At 45.5% G+C, this 19,425-nt stretch overlaps 1 protein-coding gene across 4 annotated transcripts; it reads right to left on the reverse strand.

Moving 5' to 3' along the window:
- Nucleotides 1-325: 325 nt before the first annotated feature.
- On the reverse strand, nucleotides 326-19,274 carry SLC6A20 (solute carrier family 6 member 20). 4 transcript variants are annotated; one of them, XM_088165836.1, is made up of 12 exons: nucleotides 18,313-19,274; nucleotides 17,049-17,946; nucleotides 8,892-9,032; nucleotides 8,071-8,162; nucleotides 7,128-7,355; nucleotides 6,093-6,203; nucleotides 5,463-5,704; nucleotides 4,435-4,597; nucleotides 3,907-4,111; nucleotides 2,963-3,122; nucleotides 1,802-1,967; nucleotides 326-903 (listed from the first exon to the last, which is right to left on the reverse strand). In XM_088165836.1, the coding sequence occupies exons 3-12, from the start codon at nucleotides 9,004-9,006 to the stop codon at nucleotides 754-756; spliced, it is 1,632 nt and encodes a 543-aa protein (XP_088021962.1). In that variant the 5' UTR covers nucleotides 9,007-9,032; nucleotides 17,049-17,946; nucleotides 18,313-19,274; the 3' UTR covers nucleotides 326-753. The 4 variants fall into 4 exon arrangements, with proteins under 4 accessions (XP_088021962.1, XP_088021953.1, XP_014745134.2 ...); XM_088165827.1 differs by having other exon boundaries at nucleotides 17,049-19,274; XM_014889648.2 differs by having other exon boundaries at nucleotides 12,959-19,274.
- Nucleotides 19,275-19,425: the final 151 nt, after the last annotated feature.

The raw sequence follows: 19,425 nt of genomic DNA on the forward strand, positions 1-19,425 counted from the left end.
TTATTACAGATACCTTCTAGGGTACTTAAAGTACATCCCTAGAAAATACAAAGTACAGCACAGTGCCAGTTGCATACTAGAATTGGAAGCTTACTTCAGGAGGTGAGAAAATTGTGCAGCTCACACATGTGTGCATAGATATAGATATATGCATATATAAATATGTATATTCACTGCTTTGCTGGATACAAGTATAAAAGAAGCCATGTTGGCCACATTTATTTCCCACTGCCATCCTGCTGATTACTTCCATGTAGGAAAGCAGTTGTCACATTCTCGTTGCTAGACTTCAACAGTTTCACCTGTTGATGAAATACAGATGTCATTTCAAACAATGAGTACACCTAAGTGTCTTGAAAGGTTTGGGGGTATTTGCTGTTACGTTGGTGCAGGAACATGCTTGGTTGTTCATGTTTCCACACAGGCAGTGCTACAACTATGGAAAAGAATCACCTTATGTTGTGTAATGGGCTGATGTGCTGGTTAATTTGTGCTAGCTGGCATTTTTGTGAGCTGCTTCTCTCCTCACCTCTTTTACAGAGGCCACTTTAAAGCTTCATCTTGTTACAGAAGAGGTTTTTTTTTTTCCCCAAAACCATTGTGGAACCTCCCAAGAGCACTTTTTAGTCAATATAGCACCCACCATTCTCAACTCTATAAATAGCTGCTACAAATAATGGTTGCTGCTGTCTTCCAGAAGTGCCCAGTCACTGGTGACAGGGGTAAGGTCTTCCCAAATACAGCTGTCAGCTTTCAGGCAACAGTTGAAATTCGTTCCCTCTTCAGTCTCTTCCTTATAAAAGTTACTAGTGCTCCCAGGGGTATGCACATGGTGGATGCTGCCACCAGCAGCCCGATCACCGCCAGGGCATAGCCTGGGTAATCCTTGGTCACCAGCTGCCCCTGCAAGGGAGAAAAACAGTGTTGGATCTGTGGGATCTGTCCCAGAGTCGGGCCAGGAGCAAAGCTCTGTGTATGGATATAAGCAGGACCTCTGAGAAGCATTTTCAGCCTGGCAGCCCACAGCTGCTCTCCGTGTTCTGTCCAACCATACACACTGAAAACTGACAAGAACAGAGCTGCTGCCAACAGGATTGGGTGAAACTTCTGCAAGCTTTGATAAAGAGCAGATTTTGGCTTGGTCTGTGTTGCTTAATGAGGTGGTTGGGCCCCGACCTCTGTCAGGTCTCTGTTCCTCTCCTGGAGCCTGTGGGCTCATGCTGATACCCAGTCAACAGGCTAGGCCTGCCATGAGTCCCAATGACATGAAAACAATTATGTGCTTTGTTCCTGCATGATGGAAACATTTCCACCAGAGGTTATTAAACCAGTGAACACTTATCCAGTAGTAATTGCTCTGTGATAAATGCACGGTCCAGTACTCTTAAGAAAGAAGAAAAATGTATATGGAAATTATGAAAACTATTTATTCCAGCAGCAGCTCAGTTCTGTTAAAGTAATGGTAATTTTGTTCAAAGTAAATACACTTTGAAAGTAGGGGGCGTATAAGCGTATTTTTAAAGATGATATTTAGGTCTTCAGCATTAATAAAACTTAATCCTATGAAGGGGTCATTAAGAATCATAAAGGGAAATTAGGTGATTTTACAGAATCATTGCATCATCACTAAGTCAAGTTTTCCCTGGTTATCCTTTCCAAAATTAAGGGATGGCCCTGACTCCAGCTACTCACTTTCAGAAGGCCATTTTGAGGAACAGTGTAGTTAGGAAGGAAGCTTGTATCCTTGCATGAACTAAGGAAAGTCTAAAACAGAAAAAAAAGCCCAAATCCAAAACTTTACCTGTGTGGCATCCCATGCTTGATATTGCAATGTTCCTGTGAGGATATAGTCGGTGAGGTAAAAGATAAATAGACTTATAATTAGCAGTGGACTGACAAAAGCCCACATAATTTTCCAATACCAGTTTGGCTTGCGTCCAATCATGGTGTAAAGATCTTTCTCAAATCTGTTCAAAAGAAAACCAAACATTTTTGTGAAGAAAACCAAACGTGTATTTTTGAGACCAGCTACAGATATTCGATCAATACTTTGTTCTGCATTTCTTGAAAAACCACCTACAGAATCGAGTATGTCCGATGAGAAAGGGGAGTACATTTGACCACAAATGAGCAGAGAATTATTGTCTGAAAAGCTGGCTCACCAGAATCACAGTAAGGGGGAAATCAAAAAAGACAGTGAGGCTTCCAAGAGAATCCCAAGTTGCAGAGAGTAGCTGGAAATAGGTACAGCAAGAAAGTTCTGCCTGAAGTGTAAGCTCAGACTGTTGCTGGTGTCAGCTGACAGAGAGAAGCAATGATGCTGAAGTACTGTGGAGCAAACAGCTGGGTTTGTGCAGCTGAGTGTTATCGGTGCTGTTACAACTGTCTTTGAGGAAGTACTGACAATGGGAATGGTACCTCAAAACTCACGGGAGACCTGGATCCGATTCAAAGGCTTTGAACTCGTCAGGGAAGAAATACCCACGTGTGTGCCTGGACACCCTCTGTGCTGGCAGACTAACAAAACAAATGCTGAAGCCTTTCCTTTCAGCTATTTTCAAACACCTTTGCTGTTCAAAACTTCTGATTCCAGAGCTTCCTTTTACCCACAAGGATTGACTTGGGAGACAAACAATGTGCGAGGTGACCACCTTTGAAACCAGACTTACTGGCACCCTCGGGCTCGTGCTGAATTCCGGTCATGGTCCTGAGACCAAAGACAAGAGCAGGGAGCTGTGTGTATAGCTCCTTAGTACTCCCTGCCAGCAGAGACAGTGTCAGCCCAGCCTGGCCCCTCACAGCCCTGAGCTAAGGCCCTGGAAGTGGTCTGCAGGGCAGGGGAGACCCCCATCCCCCTGCTGATCCTATAGCACAGGAGAAGCATTTATCCCAAGACAGTATTTTTATTCTTGGCCCATGGCCAAGCTGTCCTACTATGAAGGAAGCAGGGCTCAGCTTTTACCTCCTTATCCCATAGATGTAACAGACAGCGATGGTTTCCACAAGCACAATGAGCAGCAGTGAGAGGGTGGCTGCGTAGTCATTGAAGATGTCAAACCAGTAATTTCCAGCCTCCATGGTGAAGATCAGGCCAATTATACAATTCACGAAACACACAACACCTGCATGGATAAAACATGGATCCTGCCATTACACCTGGAAGTTTGTGCAGGGAGAATGTCACACTTCTTGTGACTAAAGAGCTGGTGGGATTTCTCCTGAACAGTTTTCTCTGAGGAGAAGGATATAATTTTCCCCTGTGGAGAAGACCTGCCCCTTTGCGTTGTGTGACTGTCGTTAAACTGCTTCTCCTTAGCCCTGCACAGTCACAGTGCATCACCCCAGACGTAGTCAAAACAACCAGTTGTTAGCTACAGCCTTGTCAGATGTGCATGCAGCATCTGCTGTTGCCGCTGGGCATCCAGCTAAAACAGGTTTTAAGGTAGGACAACTCATTTTCATGCCCAGAGAGAAGCACATACTTCTTTTGACCAAGAGCTGAGGCACCTCATTGTTGGGATCCTGGCGATGTGACTGAACAGCTACTTGCTGCAACTATGTTGCCATTTGTGTCCTCCCTTAAAGTTTCACCAGTCAGGAGACACGAGTCTGAAGGAGCTGGGGTGTGTCCGGAAGCCTGGAAATACACAGCCGTGACTGCCCTGGTGCTTTGGGAGCTCTCAAAGGGAAACGACTGCACAGGATGGGCAGGATTTCACAAGGGCAGGCAAGCCCTTCCAGCAGCATATTTGGTGTTCTCTGCTCCACTCGAGGTCAGAGAGTGGAGTGGCACTCCAGTCAACAGCAGTGGGACACCACAGCTTCTGCACACACACACACACGCACACACACACACTTACACACACGCTCACCGTGTGGCCGGTGCTGCAGCCTGGCGGTGCTTACCTGAGACCACCTCCTTGGGAAAGCGGGAGGCAATCACCCTGCTGTCGGTCAGTGGTGTGAGGATGGCCGCCGTGTTTCCCAGCATGCTGCCGATGCCCAGCATCAGCAGCATAAAGAAGTAGAGCACAGAGTACAGCTGGGGCACCTCCATGTTTTTGATTGCTTCCGAATAGACTATAAATGCCAGTCCCGTCCCCTGGACAGCCTGATGGAGGCAAGAGGAGAAAACCGAGTTATAGGCAGCTCCTCAGCTCGATAAAGGACCTAAGACAAAAGAGAGTGACTCTGTGTCATAACAAAGTACACCTGAGGTGTGGCTTTGCACAGCAAAGGCAGGTGAGGTCTTCACTGGTTTATCCCAGACTTCACTGTTTTATGCACAGGCACTGATGGTAATGATCCAAGCTAGCCCCTGCCCCATCCTGAGGTGTAGAAACGATCCCCAGCCATGGCAAGGCAGCTCCTGGGCTCACACGGGTTGCCTGGGCTCAATGGGAGCAAAGGAGACACCACAAAGTGGCAACTCACCGTGTCTAGCTCAGCTTCCAAACTGCAGTTTTTAATCTGTGGTGCTAATTGGGCATATTCCTGTGGATAGGTGGCCATGAGGTAATCTTTCATTTCATTGAGGTTGTCTGCTGTTAAAGAGCCTTCCTCCAAGTCAAAAGCATTCAGCAGCAGCAGGATCATCCTGGGAAGGATTACAGGAACGTAATGGCTTTCAGGCCCAGGATACCTCATCCCTTTTCTCCATTGGCCCCCATGGGGATGCTTTTCTAGCCCCAGGGCTTCAGTCTCCCTGGGTGAGAGCAGCACTTCCAGCACCGTGTTGGGACATGGGGCAACCTTGTACTCATTTGTGCCTTGGAGAGAGCAGCTCTTGCACCCACACTGCTGCTCGAAGACAGGTATTTTGGGTGCTGGCTGGTATCTCTTCCCCTTTGCCCTGCAGTCTCACGTCCACACTACAGCAACTTTAAAGTCTTTTGGCAACAATCAAGGACTAGCAGCTTCATTTCCTCTCTGATCAGCAGATAGATTGAAAGCTCTAAAAATATGAGTAAATGTGTAACTGCCATGGGCCCTGTTCCAGGGACTTCATGCAAGTTTGCAGCTACAGGACACAATCCCATAGGCTGCCAGGCACTTGCAGAGTATCACAGCCAAGGAGGCTGAGCTCCTGGAACTTAAGGGCTTAGCCTTAAAAAGGGGGATATGAGCATCACTGCATTTGTTAATCAGCTCCCCCACACTCCCTGGAGCATGGGCCAGAACAAGAACACAAGGAAAAGTGCCTCTGTAACTTGCCTAGGCAAATTCATCCTCTTGACTAGGTCTGTGCCTGGAAGCAGCACCCAGGTGTCAAAAGGCAAAGTGCTCTGACCTTTCATCTCAGGCTTCATCACTTTGAATAACTCCTTTAGCTTTATTAGAGCAGTATCAGCTGTGGTCTTGGGGCAGTGCTGGCAGTGCTGCATGCTGTTATTCATTTACCTCCCCCACACTTGCCCCAGAATAGCTTGCAGCAGAAAACCAGTGAAACACCAGGCTCTTACTTGCTGATACAGCTCTCATAGTTGAAGGTCGCCTTGAAACCGTAGATGGAGAAAGTGACAATGCTGGCAAATATGGAGGTGGTGCTGTTGATGAGGGACACGATGATGGCGTGTCTCTGGCAGTTGTTGCTGGGCTCGTTGTAGCTGGCAAAGGCAATGAGGCTGCCAAAGCCAAGGCCCAGCGAGAAGAAGATCTGCGTGGCAGCACTGATCCAGGTCTTGGGGTTCAACAGCTGCTCCAGCTGCAAAAGCCGGACAAGACAGCAAGACCATGAAGTTCCACAAAATGCCCAGCACTGCCCCTTCCAGTCTGCAGGGATGGGGACAAGGGCAGGGATGGGACCCTTTGTGCACTCATTACAGGTCAGGGGTGTTTTTGGACAGGGTTACTGCTCTGACTGAAAATTATAGGTTATGCTAATGGGAAGGTCTTTTTCTGCAGGAAAAAGCAAGCAGTTTACGGGCACCATGGCAGCCTCCAGCCACTCCCAGCTGAGGTTTCCAGTTGCAGACCTATGCTACTGCTGCAAAAATTCAGTAGAAAAAAAAAGAGGACCAAGATCTTTTAAAATATTATATGCTAAGTGACCAATAACTTTTCTTGAAAAATTCAGTACAATTTTTCTGTACCTTTGGTGTGAACATGTAGATGAGCCCATTCACGGCTCCATGAAGTGTTAATCCTCTGATGAGGTATATGATGAGAACACAGTATGGCAAAGAGGCTGTCACGTAAACAACCTGGGGAAAGAGGGTAAAGACCTTGGTCTAAAGAATACATAAGACAAAGCTAATCTGCTATGTCAGTCTCACTTTACATAAATAATTTCCTTTATTGTGTTTGTTATCCCATATTAATCTTCAAAGAAGTATTATCAGACAAATCTAACTTTAGATAATCATTTTAGGGAAAGAAGTTTTTAATAATACTGAAGACCCACCTACTGTTCCAAGCATCATCTCTTTGATTGGAAATCAAACAAAATTCTAAAATATTTGCAGCATTCACAAACTCAGTTCTGCATCGTTTGGCGGCGTAACACCAGTTCACAACTATCTATCAAAAAGTCATTAGGCAAAGGTCATTCATCATTTGCTCTAAAAGGAGGGCAAGCAGAGCTCGTAAAAGGTCAAAATCAAACTTGAATTCAATCAAATTGAATCAAAATTTAATTTAATCAGTTGCAGCAAGTTTAAGAGGTTTTTCCTAGTTTACAGTCTCTTGGCTTTCTGTATTTGGCTAACACGATTTGGGGATTACAGCCCTCAGCTTGCTGCTTAGTGCAGGCTCAGCCAGGACATTGGGGTTTCTCTCCCCACTTCCTCATAACTTCTGCTGTGAATAAGAAGCAAGCAAAAAATGTCTAGTAGATATCTTGTTTGTCGTGCAAAGACCAAGGAATAGACGTCTCCTGACATTTCTCTGACAACTGGCCATGAGAGAGAGCTGGCTGTGTTTAAAGGACTTCTCTGAATTATTTTTCAGTATCACTCAGTGTTTTGATTGATCCTGCTTCAGCTGCAACTTGACAGGGCAGCAGAGCTGGGTGCTCCGGGTGAGATGCCGTGACCCCAAGGAGCAGCAGCCATCTCCCATGCCTGTCAGCGCTCGTTTCCCCTCCCCGCGTCCCGCCCGGGCTCAGCCGGGCTGTGCCCCGCTCTCACCTTGCCGGTGGAGGCGGTGCCGCGGAGGATACACAGGTAAACCACGAGCCAGGCCAGCGTCAAGCACAGCGCCTGTTCCCACTGCACGCTCCCGCTGGCCTCCAGCGACGGGGAGATGTTCAGGGTCTGCCGGTACCAGAAGTACTGCGTGGACGAGGTCTTCTCACACTCCTCCTCGTAGCCTGTGCGGTTGCTGTTGAGGGGGCAGGTGGCCCATGGCAGGGGGTCCTGGGAGGAAGGGGCATGGAATGAGTGAGTGTAGACTGTCAGCATGGCAGGGAGAGCTGAGGTGCCAGTGGGGAACAGGGAGGATGATGGCAAGGGCACCTTTCTACCTGGGCTGGCTTCTCACTGCATGGTGCTGCCCGGTATGACCCTCTCCCTTGGAGATTATCTCTTTTGACCATCTCCCTTGGGAATGGCCCTCTCCCCAAGGACTGATGCTTTCTGATCCTCTCCCCTGGGGTTGACCCTTTCTGAACCCCCTACCCAAGGACAGATCAGCTCTGTCCCTCTTCCTTGCAGGTGACCAGACTGATTCTCCCCCCAAGGACTGAGCCTCTTTAGCCCTCTCCCCTGGGGAAGACACTCTCCAAGCCTCTACCATGGGGCCAAACCTCTGCCATCAGACAGGCCCACCCCACGATACAGGACACCTGGCACCAAGGCACATGTGACCAAAGCTTCAGAAGCTCGGCTTTGACCTGAATTCCATGGTGAGGAGAAGACAACGGCCAATGCCTCTAGGAAGACTATGAAGGAGGATATCACTGCCTCACTTTTCCATCCAGCAAAGCCCAGAGTTTCTGAAGCTTTTGACACCCCTCCACCTCCCCATTCCCAGCTGACAATGGTGCCATGCGACATCCAGCACCAATGCAAAGCCACTGTGACCCTCCGCAGCCACAGTGGGACCAAACTGGGCCGCTGGGAGCCCACACACCTGGAAGGAGTGGAAGAGGTACCAGAAGGCCCAGGCATTTATCACATTGTAGTACATGGAGAGGAAGAAGGAAACAACAACACTGGCAACTCCTGTGGATATGGAGGGAGACACTTGGTCAGCAGAAAACCCCAAGATGCCCAGGGCTCTATAACATCTGTGGGGTGTGAGAGCAGCCCATCATGGCTGACACAGGAGAGGCTTTGTCCATGCACAGCCATGTGCACAGGACATGTCCCTGTCACTCTAGTCACTGCCTCCTCCTCCCACCAGGACCACCCTGAACTGGATTTGATGCTCTAGGTCCTGGAGAGTGAATATTCAATGTATCATTAAAAATAAAATATATGTTTATGCAAAGTAATGAAAGCTTGGGTTTTCAGGGTAAATTAACAACATAAAAATGTAGCTAAGAGTGAACATTGATAAATGGTAGACTGGAACAGTAGGAAATTAAGGCACCATTTTATTACTCATGAGCTTATTGGGAAGGTGCTCTTGGGGTCAATGCCCAATGTAGACAGCCCCAAGGGCTGAGTTTAGCACAGGTCTTCATACCAATATTTTGGCAGTCTGCCTGAGGGCAGGGGGACTCACACCTCTTAATCCAGACCCAACACAGCAAGCTGGGGTCTGGCCCCAGTGCCCAACAAGGGATAGGATAAATGCATGCCATGAGGTGTCTGGCTTTGCTCAGCCTGGTGAGACACAGTAAAACCTGAGCCCCCACCAGGGTCCATTCTGAAAGACAAAGCTCTCCAATCTCAAATCACCCATGTTCCTTGCATGTTGGAAAATAAAGATGGAAACTAAGAACATACCAACACCACAGAGGTAGGGGCTTATTATTTTCCAGGCGCCAATGCTGCCCTGCCGCATGCGCTGTCCCACAGCCAGTTCCAAGTACAGCAGCGGCATCCCCTCAGCAATCAACATTATTAGGTACGGGATTAAAAAGCCACCTGTGAGAACAAACCCTACAGTCAGCCTTCAGCAGCAAGATAAACACGTTGCCCTATTTGTGTCCAAGTCGTGCTGTCAGCGTCCCAGAGGCTGGCTGGGTCTGGGTCCTGGTCCTATCCGAGTACCTTGAGTGCTGAGGGCACGACCCGGTCTTGAAGGACATCTCACAGAGCTTTCAGGCAGCGTCCCAGAGGCTGGTGGGGCTCTGGCTGGCGAGGCCTGGACACGGGGAATTTTCCACAGAGACTTGGCAGGGCTGGGATTTCTGCTGTTAAACTTTGTTTATCGGCGCTGTGGGGTGGCAGCGCTGCCCAGATGGTGTCCGAGCGGTTTGAGCAATGCTGGGGGCTGGGGCTGTTAAAGGGTAACCTTGTAACCGATTAGGAGACAAAGAGGATGAGGGAAAGATTTACTTCAGCGTGGGGTGTTCTGCCACGAAGCCGAAGTGCTCAGAGAAAAGCAAGTCTGCGTCAGAGAGTTTTGAGTTACATACTGAAGTTTGGCCTTGCTTAAAAATAAAAAACAAACAAACAAAGAAGCTCCCAAATTCCCATGCTGAGCCCACAAGCACATGAATGAATGCTTTTCCCCCAGGGCCTCGCCTGCGGGGACAGAACCAGAGTCTCCTTCCGCATGGGGCTGCTCATCCCTGCTTCCCTCCACAATGAGAGCCAGACATGATCCTGTGGAAAAGGAACTGCAGGAATAGGAAGGTTGACAGCGAGGAAAAGAAAAGGACCTTCCCACCTGGCAACCAGGATGTGCTTTGGCTTAAATTTCTGCCAAAAAAAAAAAAAAAATCCTTGTATTCGACCTGTGGCTCACTTCAGAAAGAGCTGCTAGCTGAGTCAAAAGCTGGATTTTTGTGAAGGCTTCCCTGCTTCCCTTTTTACAGCAAGCCAAAATATTTACGTAAATATCTCTTATTTAGGATTTAATCTGTGGCATTAACATTCCTTGCAATGGGCTCTGTGCAGCGCTGTGGAGGAAAGAACTCCATGCAGCGACTGAGGCAAAGACCTGGAAATAAACACAGAGCAATAATCCGGTTTATTCTGGGAATTAATTTCCCACCTCCCAGCTCTCTTGTTATTAACAAACCCTTTGTTATTCTGTTAGATAACTTCCTATGCCGCAAGGGAGCTGTCGGAGCTTTAAGAGCTCCCGCAGCCGCTCCGTGCCGGTGGGGTGCGTGCCGCCCCACAGCCAGGGAGGGAGTTCTGCCCTGTACCACAGGGGAATCAGCATCAGACCCTTGCAAAGGTTCGCCACTCTCCCAGCAGCGCTGCTACATTTTGGGCATTGACTGTGCCGCCTGCCAAGGAGGAGAATGCCTTCAGGCTTGTTCTTCATCCCAATATTCCCCCGCAGCCGCGGGGGCCAGGGCTAAGCCCCTGCCCCTCTCTCTGCGCAGATCTCACTCCTAGTGCTACTCTTTCCAAACACTAGAACCAAAATGTCTCACACAAATGACTCTGGGAAGCCGATAAACCAGCTCCTTATCAGCTGTGAATCAGCACAGCTCCATTCAAATCTCTACTCATTCACACCGGGCGTTGCTCTCTACGGTGTCAGCTGTCTGCAAAAACCAGCCCCTCGGCCAGATCCCTGTAGCTGGCAAAACGTGCAGGGTTCCCTGGCTCTGCTCAAGGCACTGGGCTTGGCCAGTGGCACCGTCGCCCCTGCTCAGGCTCCTGCCTGGTGCTCAGGGGCTTCCTCGCCCAGGGCTGAGTGCTGCTGAGTACCAGCCCCGCTGCAGACCCAGCCCAGCTTCGTTTCAGCCTAGCCCAGCCTGCTTAGAGACAGAGAACGGCACCTACGAGGTTTGAATCCCCGCAGCTCTGCTCAGGTCATGCTCCCTGCAGGAAAGCAAGGAGAAGGAGGAGAAGGAGGCAAACTGCTGATGAACAGAATGACAAAGGTTACAAAGTCTGCAAATACTCAGTATTATCCGTGATAAGGGCATTATTGCCAGGCTGGGCAAGACAGGATCTGGCTTTGTGCTTTACTACAAGGAAGATGCCAAACAAGCTGGCGTCCCCCCTAATCCCAGTGCCTGGCATATCCAGCTTTTAAGTTCCTAAAACGATGTTCTGTATGCGTGGGTTTTGTGAACCCCTGGAAAGCCACAGAATCCTCTTTAAGAGGGCATTGAATAAAACAAGAAAAGCAAAACCTCCTGTCAGGAGTTTTAATTTCACAGTAGAAAGAGCTGCCTTTCCCCACATAAATATAAGTGGTGAAGAGAAAAATAATGGAAAAACATTCTTATAAAACATGCTTTTCAGAAAATACTTGGGTGTATCATAGAATGGTTTGAGTTTGAAGGCACCTTTTAAAGATCATCTAGTTCAAAGCCCCTGCAATGAGCAGGGAAGTTTATTTAAGCTTCTATTCAGGTTAACTAAGTGTTCCAGTTTTAGTTGCATTTCAGAAAATTTTCACCACCTACTACAATACAGATGTCTGATTAAAAGAATGGCACAAAACTCCCCAAAATGTCCGATTTTTTCTGTCCTTCAGGATGTCTGCCATGATGGGCTGCTAGTGAACTGATCACAAGCAGTTTGAATGTATACAGAAACACATTTTAAACTTTCTGCTAGAGTTCAGTGTCAGATATGAAAAAAAAAGCATGTGTAGCAGAATACATACAAAATTACAGCACATCTAATATTTCTGCTATCTGAACTGTCTAAGAAAGCTTCAGCCATTACAGTACTTATCTTCTACTGACACTTCACCCATCACATTATCTGGATTTTTCTGACCTGATCCCACAGGATAGTTCTGATGCAGTCTCAGTGCTGAAATGGCTTTTCAAACAGCAGCATGAACCAACTCCTACCACAAGTGCATTCAGAAGTAAGCTACAAGCCAACAAAACAAGCATAAAAGCAAAAAACCATTTAACATCTCAGTGTTTCTTCCTGGAAGGAAGAAAAGGCAGAAGGAGACCTGAAGCAGATGAGGCAAATGTTCATCATGTGCCTTAATGCAAGATGGAGACAGGTCCCAAACTATGACAACAGATGAAGTATGAGAAGCTGTGAAAAACTTGATTGTCTTATAGAGACAATAGCCTGTTTCTAAAGATTCTTCAAAACAGTGGTAGCTGTATAATAGAGGAGATTATTAAAACTACTCTTTAATTAATCTAATTAACTGACTTGATTTCTAAGGAAGAACAGCTGCGGCTTGTATATACCACAAATAGCATCTTCCTTCAGTTTGGACCCAGGAGGAGGATAAACTTTCAAAGAAGGTTTTGGGGGTCTTTTTGGCTATTTATTTTTGGAGGACAAAATTTATTCCTTATTTTCAAAGGTTCCTGGGAGGCTTTAGCTGTGGAACTCCTGTTGATTAAGGCATTTCAGCCAATTTCAAGGCAGATTTGCAGCCAAGTTATCATCTTCTAAAATACAGCTTTGTATACAAGACAAGATATTAGTGACAGGTACTTGAAATAATACAGCTGATCTTTAAGTTAAATAAATGTAATCATCTCCTCTTCTCAATATTTTCCAAGTCCCCATAGGTGAAAGTACAAGGACACAAATCCATTTCTGACACCTTCAGAGTGATTCAGTGGGGCAAAAATATAATAAGTGAATACTGTGTGGATCTATATCTCTCACTTTATCTCCATTTTTTTAGAAAACACGGGTTTTCCCACTGTTTCATTGTAGCTACAGGAAACAAATGCCACTGTATCGGGGCAGCCGTCAGGTAAAAGCCTAATGCTAAAGAATACATAAAATAAAGCCACAATAAAATAGATTGTACACCAACAGAAAGCCAGACTTCCTACTCTGCCCTGGATCTTGCCGGGTGAACAGAGCATTAACATGGACAACATACTTTTGGACTTAAAGCTTGCCCCACTTCTCCTCGAGGGAAGCAAGAAAATGTAAACCACACTTACCTCCTCCGTACATCTGACATAAGTATGGAAACCTCCACACATTTCCCAACCCCACAGCATAGGAAATGCAAGCGAAAACGAACTGTAGGGGATTGTCCCATAAGGGTCGGGATTTCTCCATTGCTTTCTTGCAGGCAGAGGTTTCAGCAGAGCTTCCTGCCTTCACTCCCTCATGTACTCTGCCAACCGTGCCTCACACTCCACGCCAGTCCGGCTTGGAGGGGAGGGAAAGGCGGAGGAGCTGTGCTTGCCAATTCCTATCAAGCTTTTTAATTACTAATCTTATTAACAGGCACATACTGAAATAGGAATGCTGGTAAATAGATTATAGACACACACAGAACTATAAAATTGGCACTTTGGGTGAATAGCTGCTTGGGTTTTGCTGGCATTTCTGGGAAGGATGTGAGCTGAGGGATTTTTATCGACTCACATGTCAACTTGAAGCTGTGAGGAAATAACACTAGGGCTGCAGTTTGGTTTTGGAAATGGGACATTCCTTCCCCACAGGGCTCCCTTCCTACCGAGTGGCATTCATGTGCATGAGGCACCAGCTTGAATTTGATTGCACAGAAGAGGGGTTCCCACACCATTAGGACTGGTTTTAGAGACTGTCAGTGTTTTAGGGAAAGAATAAACTGAATCCTCAGATATCTTATCACTGTGTCCTAGCGCTTATCTCAACCAACCCAGCACACTCCTCAGTTCCAAAACAGTCACATCAGCCATGCAGGTCCCCAGTATGGTGCACACTTGAATCCAGTCTGATTCTCCCAGAATACTGCCTTCCGTCTACATACTCGGCATGTGTGTGACAGTGTGAAACAGCCAGTCTCTTTCCACTTACCTTCATGCTCAAACCCCACTGCTGTACATGAACTTTTTTGAGGAGTTACCATTTTAAAATGCTTTCAAGCAGCAGGGACCAAATACAAAGGCCAGTGGAAAAGGTATCTGTAGCCATTGTGGAGGCAGAAGGATGTAGGGGGCCTTTGGGTCATCTGAAGGCACACTGAGGTGCCAGGTCTGAACATGAATGCTGTGTTTTTGGGCCCCTGCCAAAGTACACTTCGAGCTCAACCACTTTGGACAGGTCTCCCAGTGAAGGAGGCTGCCAGCAGCATCTGCAGCAATAAAAGTAGCTGAGCAATGCCAAGGACTCGGTTTCCTTCCTCTGTTTAAACGTTTTTTTTCCCCCCAGGGCATCTTTCAGGACCATTTTACAAGTAAGAGTCGCTCAGCTGCTGTCTGTCTCATTCCTCCAGTGCCAGAAATTTGCTCCCTGCTAGTTTTCTGTGTGCTGCTCCAGCATCCCATTGGGCACCGGCCAAGCCAAGGCCTCCAGCTGTCGGTGTGCATGAGAACTCCAACCCCAGGGCCTTTGGACAGGAGCCTGAACTGCAGAGTGTGTCATGCAGTTGGGCACAGCAGCAGCACTCAGGTGGACCTGCTGACCAGATACCTGTATTATCAGTCACAAGGTGGGACATCATTTTCCTGTCTGCTAAGAAAGGTGATGGCGCCTCCACGATGGCAAGAGGTTTACACATCTCCCATAAGTGCATCCATTCTTCAGGGTGTATTTTAGTAGTGCTAGAAATGTAAATTGCCACTGGAAAACATCAATTTGCCAAAGTCACCTGTAGTTTTGAGGGAGTTTGTGACTTTTTTGCAGCATCTGTGCAGTTCTTGTCTTGCCTGCAGAACTGCAACATGCCAGTTAGCCCTGGCAATATGTCTCATGGATATAACCTAGAATTCTGCTGGAAGGAATAATCCAACATAATTTAAAATCCATAAAGTGCTAAACTGAAACAGAACTGAAACACACAGAGAGAATGTGAGTTGTCCCACATCATGAAAACTTTCACAAATTATTAGAAAGTCAAATGCCTGTCCTTGGCAGTGGGATTTATTATAAATGATGTGTATAAATAGCTTACAGAATTAAATAATTTGCTGTCAGGACAGCCTTAAAAAATAGTACATCACTAACACTTAGGATGCTTCTGTGTGAATACATTACCCCTACTGATGAGCATCATCAAGTTAAAGATTTCCTTGGCTCTGTACCCTCCTTCCCATTACATTTCAAACTAGTTTACTAATGGACTGGAGGAGATCATGCAGGCAGAGAGGTGTGATGTCCTCACCTTGGGTCAGGCCAGATCAGGAAGTTAGGCAGAATGAGATGAATCCTTGCCTCTCTCAGAAATGTCAGTCTCATCAGTAGCTCAGATCTCATAGACTACTGTGAGGTTTTTTTACAAGTGGTCATGCACATAGGCATCCAGTAAAGTGCCTGTCATCTAGTGGCTGCTTGGGACACACGTTTTAAATATATTTAAATATATTTAAATAGACAACACTTAGGAATTCTTGCTGTGGGACTTTCTACACACACCTCAGATTATCAATATGCTATTTCTGATGCTGCTCATGATTTTTATCTCCTTTGACCAGCTTCCATTTGGCTTAGGGATGGGCCTGGCTTCATCTTTAGGGACGAAGACAAACCTTTAATAGACATATGTAGGAAATTTTGATCATGTCTCTGCTCATAGTAAAGATGGATTAGAAAGATTTTTTTCTCCCAGTACCTAACAAATTTGAGATGTGAGGTTTGGTGGAGTGGTTGAGAAAGGCAGGGGTTCATCTGCACAGCAGATCAGGGAATGATGGGATTGCCCAGTAGAACTATGTAAACCTAGTCAGAAGCTGATAAACAAAGCAAAGAATCCCATTTCTCACTGAAGCAAAACCTCAAGTACCTAGGTATCAACTAGGTATCAACTAAAAGCCCAGGTCAAATGTCTCTTGATGTCAGTACAGTAAAAAGCCAAATGCTTCTCCCAGCTACCTAAAATGCAGACAAAAAGGGAATCTGGGGTCCTAGCAACAGGTTGGGGACCGTGATTTCAGGGAGAGAGAGAAGCTTAATAGTTTGATTGGCAAAAGTCATGGAAACGAGGGAAGAATTTCTACAAGGTAGCCTGGACCTTTATTACGCTATCTCCAACATATACCGCTATGCCCCTTAGATTTAAAAATAAACCCTCTGGGCCTTCCTTGATCAGCCAGATATATGGGAAGTGGACAACATGTCAGCAGCTCTTCAATTCCTGGAGGCACTCACTTCCAAATGCAAACACTGCTAGTGTGTCAGATGACTATCAAAGCAAAGCCATGGAGTGTCTACAGTCTCTGCATGTAGCTTGTCAAGGGAAGCAGATATGCAGACAAAGGAGTAGCAGTTTCCACACATGGGTTTTCTGTTGGGATTCACTGTTCAGAGTTGCTACCCTAAGATGCCTATTTCCTTACCTTGAGAGAAAGAAAGAATCCATCTAGATTTCCAGATCTTTGACAACTCATAGGCCATAACAACTGCTGGGCAATTGCTCTATAATCGGAGATTACAGTTACTCCTCTAAGCAGTTACTAGGATTACAATTATTCCTTCCAGTTTATCATTTATCACTACTACTTGCTGTTTAGCTCCAAACTGTAGATGATGCCTTTAAGGTCTGTACCCTGAAGTAATTTCCAGCTTCTTAATCACCCTTAAAACTGCTTCACTTTACCTCAACCTCCCAAGAAAAGCATGCCTGAAAACAGTCTCACTTTTTATTTTCCTTGGCATCACAGCTCTATCCATCTTCTGACTGTGTCATTTTTTAGGGTACTCACTCCATAAAGGTGCACTCAATGAAGTATGGATTTGTAGAATTGCACCTAATTCACCCAGACTTCAAAACTGACCTATGTCAAATGAGAGTCAGAAACTGGCATGTCACTAAAAAATAGCTGTATTACTCAGTCAGTTCTTCTGCTTGTCACCCGCCAGTTCCCACTTTTTCTGTACAAGCTTTCCTGCAATTTGGGGAGGTCTCTGGGCAGCTCTCTTATTCACCAGCAGCTGTCAGTCGTGAGCTGCCCTGCCACAGTCCTGCACCAACCACTCTTGCATCACCATGACTTACCACAGACACTCCAAGGCACTACATCAACAAGTTCCTAAAAATAATAATTTAAAAATAATTAACAAACAAAAGCTTCTATTGAAACAGGATGACATGAATCTACCCACCTTTATTTGGAAAAGAGTTGACTGCAAAGAAGCTGCCTAATGGGTCAGGATATGGTCGAGGGGAGACTGCTAAGGAGAGCACATCTAGACGTTTTCAGGGAGAGTCTGTAGACAGCCAAAACACGGCAGGAATCCTGGGACAACACTTTCCCTGGGACATTGTCAAAATTAACAATCATAGGGTAACTCCCTAGGAGCATTCTCTGCTCAAAGTCAGTTACAAAAATAACTACGGTAACAATTGCAATAACAATTCTTACCTGTCCATATACAAATTTACCTTCAAATGACTTCAAAATATTTTAGAAGGCACATCCTTCTAGACCACATCAAACCTTTCAACCTTGATCCATTCAGCCACCTGGTACCTCAACATGATTCACATTTGCTTCCTGAGTCAGTAAAGATTTCCCTGTGGTTTCACAGCATTTAATATCACACAGAAGTTAAGACCTGTCCTTGATAATGCCAGAAAAGGGAAATCAAACTAAGGAATCTTACAAATGTTTTGGCTGGACTGAAATCTACACTCCTAGCAGATGACTGGGTTTCCCAAAAGCAAGGTATGTGGGAAATGTGCAAATTTCAGCTGTTTTAAATATTAGTCTAGCAAACAAAAAGGAGCACTTGCAGGTTAAGTGTCAATGTATGTATTAGTATTCACCTTAGGACATTTTTTAAAATGGCTATTAGCCATAAGAGAAAAACAGGTTAATACTTTATGAACAGTTAAAGATCATTGGTTAATACATGGTCTCATTAAGATGGCAACATGCAGGACTACTGGCTCATTTCTTAACAATCACTTAAGTCACTGTTGGAGCATAGGGCTGTTTGCTGGCTGTTAGTCAGTACTAGCAGAGCTGAGACCCTAGATTTCATTCCCATATTCTTCAGTCTGCAAGAAAAAAAAACAAAACAAAATAAAAAACCAAACCCCATCCAGCCTGAGAGAGATCAGATTTCTGCAGACCAGCCAGTCATACAGAAATTTTCTTTTTAAACATTCCCTTCAGGCATAACTAGGGAAATAACAACTGAAATGGAAGAAATAGATGATGTCTATTTGAGCAGAACAAGGAACAAATGCTGCTAAAAGTGGTATTAGAATTCACATCTTGCAGAAAGAAGTAAAGTTTTAGAAACACTGGCCACTGTCAGGAGAGGTTCATATGTCATCTCAATATTCAAAATATTGTACCTATCTCAAGAAAAAGAATCACTACTGTATAATGCTCCAGGTCTTCTTTGACTGGTACATCACCTGTCAAACATGATGTATTCTTCATCAAGAGCTCCACACAAGACTTTTAATTAGCCATTCTGCAGCACAAAAAGCGAGCATCAGAGCGATCTCACACTTGCTAAACTGGCAATCTGCAAGGCAGGAAATCAGAGTCTGAATTTCAATTTTGCACTGCACAGTTCTTTACAAGATTTGCCTTGCTCATTTGAGGAGATAATGTGTGTAACAATTGTCTACAGCCAACTTATTTCATTGAGACCTAGCCCTATACTGAAGCTGACAGTCTACTTTCTTGCTGAGATGGTTTCTAAGCAGATAATGAAGGCTGATCACAGAGTCAATATTCTAGAGTCAAAGATTGATGAGAAAAGAAGACCAGCAGAACTCATGAGAACCTCTGGCTTTCTTCACCCCTTACTGCCATTTTAGAAATACTAGTGGATCTCATTAAAGTGAGTATTATCATGAAGAAAAAACCCACAACGCTCATCCAGACAAGTACTCTGTTGTTCTCAGCAAACACAGGCCAAAAAGCTCTTTGGTACATGCCTATTAAGAACTTAACATTTTAGTGACTGTACTGGGGGCAAAAGAATACCTTTCATTATCTTAACTGTCACTGCATGAGGAGGATACCACCCCCCAACACACTACTATTGTGCTACAGCAACAATGTCCTGCCACAGGCATGGGACTTTATTTCAAACCAACCTCACTTAACGAGTGGGAGTCAAAAGACAGGAGAACTTACAAAAACCACGAAAACTTAAACTTAGAGATAAAAGAAGAACTTAGACTGCAAATGTATGACAGATTTGAGTTAAGCAATTTTACCAGCTTTGCTTGTTAAAGAAATATCGAGGAAAAAAGATCTGTTTCAGTTCAAGCAGCTCCTGAGAAAAACATTGTTAAATGCCAGTTTCTGTAACACAAACACCCTGTCTCTCCTCAGCCCTGTCACTGGTACTCTCTTTTACAGCTGTTTGATGTGACGTGGCTTTGAGCACAAATCTGTAATTTACATGTTCTCATTTCTAGCAAGATTCATTACTGATCTGACACCCATTCATACATGTATTAAAAAAATAGCTATACAAAACACTCCTATTAAAAATCCCAGCTCCTTAAAGA

The sequence above is a fragment of the Sturnus vulgaris genome, chromosome 1 (assembly GCF_052056855.1).
Source record: "Sturnus vulgaris isolate bStuVul1 chromosome 1, bStuVul1.hap1, whole genome shotgun sequence".
NCBI lineage: Eukaryota > Metazoa > Chordata > Aves > Passeriformes > Sturnidae > Sturnus > Sturnus vulgaris.